At 36.1% G+C, this 7,870-nt stretch overlaps 1 protein-coding gene across 1 annotated transcript in view; it reads right to left on the bottom strand.

The window, feature by feature from the left end:
- ATP2A2 (ATPase sarcoplasmic/endoplasmic reticulum Ca2+ transporting 2) overlaps positions 1–7,870 on the bottom strand; it is a 46,987-nt gene that overhangs the window by 13,874 nt on the left and 25,243 nt on the right. Inside the window, exons 7-11 of the mRNA XM_006910020.2 lie at positions 7,794–7,860; positions 5,922–6,007; positions 4,253–4,717; positions 681–769; positions 177–279 (exon numbers count right to left, since the gene is read on the bottom strand). Of these exons, the coding sequence (XP_006910082.1) occupies positions 177–279; positions 681–769; positions 4,253–4,717; positions 5,922–6,007; positions 7,794–7,860 (810 nt within the window). The remainder of the gene's footprint in view (positions 1–176; positions 280–680; positions 770–4,252; positions 4,718–5,921; positions 6,008–7,793; positions 7,861–7,870) is intronic.

Here is a 7,870-nt window from a genome sequence, read left to right as displayed (position 1 = left end):
GGCATTCTTTTGCTAGGTCCTGCTGACTCAGAGATAGGCTCTTGAATGGAAAGGGGAAATAAAATCAGGAAACTTTACTTTCAAAAAGGAGGAAGGCAGGCTAGATTTTCATTCACCCACCTCACCCTCAAACTAGGAACAGTCAGGTCTAGTTTCTCATTTATAAGGAGCCTTACCTCATTGTAATCCAAAGCAGAGTCATTACAAAGAGCACAAATCGTTGCCAATTCTACAAGACCATCGTACTGATGACATTTCACTGGTTTATCATCTTTATGCCTGTCAAACAAAAAACACTCTTAAGAGCACAGTGTGGTCATCTCTACTGATTATTTATTTATTTAATAATATAAATAGAATTCTGTGAACAACAAACTGGCAAAAGAATTTGAGTGATGGATCTTAGAAATCTGCTGTTGGATGTGTCTCTGACATTAGGAATCAATTGGTAAAGACCAGAAATTCTTAGTTCATGAAATTCCTCCACCACTGCTATCAATAAAGAACAAACAGAAACCCCACTTAAAAATTTAGGCTTCAAATAGGAAGCTACTACTGTAGTAACTTATGCCATGAGCCACATTCAGAAAGCTGTTTTAACTTTTTTAGGCACACTGAAAATCTATACAAGTACCAAACTGTCACAATGATCCTTTAAATGATAGAAAGAGTTCACTCACACTTCTCCAACAGGTGCATACGTTGATCCAGTTATAGTAAATTCATTAAGGGAACAAGTGTCACCTTCAACTTTGTCCAAAATGAACATCTATGGGGAAAGAAAAGTGTAAGTGTTTCAAAGGTATAAAAGTATACTAGAAAAACAACCTCTGCTAAGACAAAAAGTCTTCCTTATTTAAGAAAACAATTTTAATGAAACTTATTAATTGAAGCTCAGCATGAGAAGTATTGCCCTTTATTCCAACGAGAGGCTATTCGAGACTGCCTCCTCCATCCACCTAACAATCTGAGGACCGACACCACTGGGGTGCTGAATAAACAGTAAGCAGCAGTGGTACCAAAGACACAGACGACAACCCACATGAAACCCGAGTATGTGGACTATGGGTCAGCAGTACTCTAGAATGCTCCAAATTCCAAATTTCAAATGGCTGGCTGAGAAGGTGGTTATTAGGCAGTCCTGCCTTTGGAGCCAAGAGTCTGTGAAGAATAAACTCACATTTCAGAGTTGCATCAACATTCCCTGAGTAAAGATAAATTGCTTCTCTGCTCCTTCCCACTTATTTTTATTGTGGCAATAGCTCATTTTCTATGAAGTGGCACAACTACATGTGTACAGTTAAGGATCCTGCAGAGCTGAATCTGATATTACCAAGACAATACCGATGAAGCATGCTTAAGGAAGAATTCTTAATTTTATAGAATAAGGTGACGTGAGCTAGTTTCTTAAAGATGAGGTTTTCTTGGTTTGCTTTCCAATTATAATTCAGGAGCCCAGATTGGAAGACTAAGATTTTAGATTTGGGTTTTCATTGCAAATTGAAACTGTCAAGACCTTCTCTTCACACACACACACACACACACACACACACACACACACACACACAGCGCTACTTCAAACCATACTTTATATCATGCCAAAATCTCTATGAAATATGAGCAATTAAGAATATGATCAAACCGTTCTTCAATAAGGAATTTTTAAATGTTAAACTCAAATAAAAGAGAACCATGTTAATATTTAAAACATCTTTTCAGAGCATCCCAACTCATATCCAATAAAAGAAAATCAGCTATCTTTATTTTAAAATAGCCTCACAAGATTTGCTTGTTATACAGCACATACTTCTAAATTCCAAAGCTGCATTTCAAAAGTATACTCAGAACTTAGATCAACTGTGGAACTGACCTAAGACTATGAGTAACTACGAAATGGTTTTTCTTTAAAAAATCAAAATACATAAAGGGATTTAAAACATCAGTGTGTCAAATGAGGAAAAGATTCATGTCCAAGGTCACATGCAGCAAGATCACTGACTCCAACAGTTTTTTTCTAACAGATACAACACCTAAAAAAGGAAGCTTGTCAAAAAGCTCTTTCCAAAGATGCTTTAACATTTTACAGAAGAGGAAACAAAGGACCAGAGAGGTTAAAGGATATGCTCAAGGTCACACAATTATAGAGTAGAAAAGAGAAGACCAAGGTTTAACTATTAAACTTTCCTATAAGAAAATCCAAATTTATTTTTGTATTAAAAGTTCTGTGACCTTCAGACATGTCACAGCTCAGAGCCTTAGCCTTCTAACCTAATAAGCAGGATTATCCATGATTCGAATAAAGTTACATGTGAAAATTTAACTGCAACAAGCAATATCAAAGCAAGTTTCCAGGATTGTTACTACACACCATGCCTTTTCTTTAATGATATTGTTTACAAAAAGTGAAACTCTCTGGGTCTATGCCAGAGTCCAAAATATTCTAAGACATTCAGAATTTTAATCCACATTAAGTAAATCTGAATGCACTTTGGCACTTGGGATTGGGAGCCAGTAAACCATTTAGGAACTGCATGATGAAAGCATCCTTAAGTCAAGGGCAGTTATGCAATCCCCTGCAAGAAACCTCCTATAGAATACTGATTAGCATCAGCTTTCTGTCACCAAGAACAGAAGAGGCAAGTTGTTTCTTTAATAGAAGAAAACATTTTAAATAAAACCATTTAAGGGAAAATATAAGAACAAAACATTTTATTATGGACTCTATTGAGTTTGAAATCTGATTTGCTACTAAGACTTTGAAATTAAAAAAAATTTTAAAGGTTACAATTTCACACATTGCTTACTTTCATGGATATAAAGGTTTATTCCAAGGAATGAAAGCTTTTGGGCTAAGTTTAAATAATTTCCTAGGGAAAACTGAACAGGTAACATGAAATTCCCTTTCTCTCCCCCAAATAATTAGCTTTTAGCCTACACCTAGCTTTTAGCAGATTCGTACAACCTTTACTGGTTCCAAACAATGAGAATGTAGGTAGCTCAGTTAAACTCTGAATCTACTAAAGGAACCCAAGACAAACCAGAAGCTTACCAACATGAGAGACAGAACACCCCAACCTGTTTTAAACACCTGTCCATGCATTCTAAGTCTGGGTTAGGACTACAAGAAGAGTTGAGTGTATGTGTATATAAAAATCATCAAGAATTTAAATTTGGCAGGATAAAGATTCAAAGGGTTTAACTGTATTAAGACAAAACCAATTTCCAATGCTAAAAAACATTATTCAAAACCAGAGATAAGACCAAGAGGATGACCACATGTCCTTCAGAAGCAGTAACAGGCCCAAAGACTTAGTGTTCTAGGAAAAAAACTATTATATTTATTATTAAGGGCTCATGTTATGTGAAGTTGTGGGTTTGTGGCCTATAGGAAAGATAACCTAGAAATTTTACTGCCCTATAGGATATTAACCAGTTTTTATAACATACAGCAGTTCTATTCTAATCTTGAGCATTTGAGGAAATGCTCTTGTAATCAGTTTGACCATCTTAATGATTCCCTCATTAACTAATGAGCCAAACAGATCTCTAACATGTGTCAACTAAATATTTCTATGAATGGTATACCTTTTTGGAAAATTATACTTTGACTTCTAGAAAATTGTTTAAATAAAACTTAGGGGAATTGAATTATATAAAAGAACTTAATGTATTTCTTTATATTATTATATTTCTTTAGTTCTTATTTTTCTAAGGGCAGGTTTGAACAGTGTATTTTACCAAGTGATTGTCAAAACAATCTAAGAAAGGAAAAGATGAACACACAGAACAAAGTTAAAGGCAATTATTTACTTTTCAAGAAGAAAGCCTGTCTCAATGTGTTATGGAAACATCAATCAGAATTTTGGGTAAGTAGGTATGTAAATAGCTGCTTTACAGAACTCTCCTCCTTTGAGCTTGTCTGTTAACATACAGACACTTAGAAGACAAGAGCAGGGAACTAAAGGGGCATAGTCACCTAACATTTACAGACATCCCACAGTTACTTCCCCAATACAAGTTTATCAGTGATATAGATATCTTTTTATTTCATGAAATAGTTTTAGGATTTAAATGATTAATTCCTCTGAAGTATCAGAAATTATCTTGGGCTCAGGCTACATATGCAACCCAATCTGTTTAAGGCACATATAAAGGTGTCGAATTATAAATCGAAGCTTTTGATGGCATGAAGACATATTCTTAGGATGAATAAACGATCAAGAGGAAAGATTCTTAAATCACTCCCACTTACCCTGCAGACTGACATCTGGTTTGTTGTAAGTGTACCAGTCTTGTCTGAGCAGATAACAGAAGTACAACCAAGGGTTTCCACAGAAGGGAGGCTTCGGACAATGGCATTTTTCTTTGCCATTCTGCGAGTTCCAAGAGCCAGGCAGGTGGTGATGACAGCAGGCAGACCTTCGGGAATGGCTGCTACAGCCAGGGCCACTGCAATTTTAAAGTAGTAAATAGCACCTCTGATCCAGGAGCCTCCATGAACTGGGTCATTGAAGTGCCCAATGTTTATGATCCAGACTGCAATGCAGATAAGGGAGATGACTTTGGAAAGCTGTTCCCCAAACTCATCCAGTTTCTGCTGGAGTGGGGTTCTCTCCTGTTCCGTCGCCACCATTTCATCCCGGATCTTGCCAATTTCAGTGTTAACTCCAGTTGCCACCACCACTCCCATGGCTTTGCCAGCAGCAATGTTTGTACCCTAGGACAGAAACAGAGAACTGGTTAGAAGATTAATACCATACCCAACTCAAATACTGACTAGTAAACTTGGACTCGTGTGGATCTGCACTAGAGAGCCAGTCACCCAACTCTGATAGTGAGTAAGAGCTCATGCAGGCAGTGTGGTACCTCCTTGATTCTCATTCCACGTGGTACCGACTCTCCCCAGAGCAATTCTACACTGACCCACCTGGGATCTCCATTCGTAACACTGAGCCTGGCTTGCAGACTACCTTTGGGCTGGAACAGTGCTCTAATCCTGCTGTGTTCTCAATTTTTTCAAACTCCATATAGACCTTAACCCTAAGCATTCTCCACCTCTGGCTCTAACCCAACCTCCTCTACTTTTATCAACTGTAATAAGGGCAACCAGCAGCACCATGGGCTACCTTGAGGACCTCTACTCAAGCATTGGCATTCTGAAACCAATGAATTCAGGTATGAGAGTTCTCTCCCCACCCCACATTAATTTCTAGTGTTGGAATGATATGGCTCTGTTATTTTCATTGTAACTCTATTGTACTTTACTTACTATGGGTGGTTAGGCTCCCATACCAACCCACAAAAGCCCACCACTTAAAATATCATTTTAAATTTCTGAACAAGCAAAGTCGTGCTCGCTTCAGCAGCACATACACTGAACGAACAAAGTCTATAAGCTTTCCAACTTTTTATTTCAAAAAAAAATTAACAGAAAAATTGAAGTAGTATAATGAACATCCATTTGATTTCACCCAGACTCACCAATTATATTAATGGTTTGCCACATCTGATTTCTCTTTAAACACATACCTTATTGTGAACCTACACAGGTATCATCTACATCATTTTGAAAACATCCTTTATAGGCTAAGTCTTTTCCAAATAAATCTACTTTTCTACTATGTTTACAGATAAAGAGTTCGAAGATGTTTGATCTGATCTTTTCATTTTAATCCTTGAAAACTTGTCAAGTAAAACAAAAGGCATCTAGGTCACATATTCCACCATTATATGTTCCTGATGATTTCTGACAGCTGAGACTGACTACAAAGAGTATGACTGTCCTGCGGAGTAATAGCTAACACTTTCTAAAGTCTCACCATTGAAGGTAAGCAGTGAAAAAAAAACCAAACAAACCATTTGCAGAACTGAAACTCTGAGAATGTCTCCAAATAAAAAAAAACATTTGATAAAGTACTTACAGAAAAGAGCATGTTCTTCTTGTCTTGGTTGACAGCCCGTGGGTCAGGCACAGGGTCAGTGTGCTTGATGACAGAGACAGATTCACCTAAGCAGGGTGTGAGACAGAAGGGATCATTAGACCTGTGCAATCCACATCTAGAATCTGGGAACCCTCATCCACTCATGCCACTGTCACTCTAAGGAAAAGGAATAGAAGGCCCAGCTCATTAAAGGAGGTAAACTAGTAAAATTTAATAACAGAAACTAATTTCAGAGCAATGTCAGGATTAAAATCAATACAATTTCAAAATAAAAGAACTTAAATTTGAAGTAAAATCCCAGCCAATTACCTTTATTTTCTGGAGTAAATATTCAAATTTAGTTAATTTTCAGCTTACCATTTTATACTCTAACACTGTAAATACACACCTATATATATACACATTTATATCTATATCTATCTCTATCTATCTCTATCTCTATCTCTATTTGTTGTATACGCATATATTAACACACTCCAAAACTTTAGAAGAGGTAAAAGTATATTTACTTTTGGTGGACTGATACATTGTATGAATAATGAGAATCATACACTTGGGAAGCCTGTTTTTAACAATGTCAAAGATGAGAAATGAAAACATTATTTTAGAAATATCTGCATGTGCCAACTAGACCATTTTATTTCAATGAAACAAAACTGAAAAACAGCAATCAGCAGTAGCACTCAAACAAGCACAAGGTACAAAGGACTACTTCTCAGAACTTTTACAATGTCTTGTTGAATTTGGTTTCGACTTTATGAAATACACAGTCAGTGTCAGTCTGAGTAATGTGAAAATGGCTCCGAATTGTTAATTCAAATGTCAGGTAGCAATTGACATTTGACAAAAACAATCTGGTTCTTCAATCTAGCCTAAAACTACAATATAATTAGTTAACAAAAAAGCTGATAAGAACTCTATCAAAAGTTTTAAATGGTAATTATTTCTGGAGACACATTATGAGAATTTCATACATATAACCTGATTAATCCCCCATCATCTTATGGCTTAATCAGCTTCCAGCTTATTGCTGCTAATGAGTTTTAGTAGATAAGCTTTTCATAAAGAAAACAAAAAAAAATACGGAACCCAGGTTACTTACATCACCACCTCTATGACATCAGTTGCTTTTTAAAACTGATAATCAGATAAATCTTGATAATCTTTGTATTCTGTATTTACTCTCTATTTAATTCAGATTAGCATTGTGTTTAAGTTAATCTTCTGACCACCTTACTTCCCGTTAATATGAACCCTCCACCCTAGTCTGTGCCCTTATTAAACAAAAATGGGAAAATGTCCCAAACAATATCAAATCTAAGTGTGCAAACTTTAGGTTGTAAAACGTTCACATTTTGGGAGTGTTAACTTTTATTAACTGTATATCTGATTGTTGCAAAGTATGTTAAATGTAAGATTAGCTTTCATCCAACAACAACAACAAAAAAATCACAGCTCTGGAGCCTTTTCTTCCTGCCTAGAAAAATAAGACTAAATAAGTAATTCACTTTCCACAAAACAGACAACACTTCGACCGTAAGATCATTATCTCTGCTAACGAAAGAATTTGTAATGTTTTTTAAAAAGTAAAAACATAATGGTGTTTAGTTAAAACTAATTTTTGATAAAATTAAAAGACAGAGGCTTTTAATGAGATGAAAGCCGTTAGTATCAAATCATTCCTTTAAACTCCATATACTGGCAAAAAGTCAAACTAATAAGGCATTAAGAAATAAATATCTTGGAGAGGTTTAAATGAGATACTATAAAGGGGCAGTGGGTCAAGAGGTGACTCAATTAGCATGGGATCTGAGAGAGGCTTCAGAAATCCAATGACCTTCCAATACTTACCTGTGAGAATTGACTGGTCGACTCTCAGAGTAGTAGATTTGATGGAAGCTAACCTTATATCCGCAGGCTTTGTCACC

The sequence above is a fragment of the Pteropus alecto genome, unplaced genomic scaffold (genome assembly GCF_000325575.1).
Source record: "Pteropus alecto unplaced genomic scaffold, ASM32557v1 scaffold213, whole genome shotgun sequence".
Classification (NCBI taxonomy): domain Eukaryota; kingdom Metazoa; phylum Chordata; class Mammalia; order Chiroptera; family Pteropodidae; genus Pteropus; species Pteropus alecto.
This window is presented reverse-complemented; position numbering and strand designations above follow the sequence as displayed.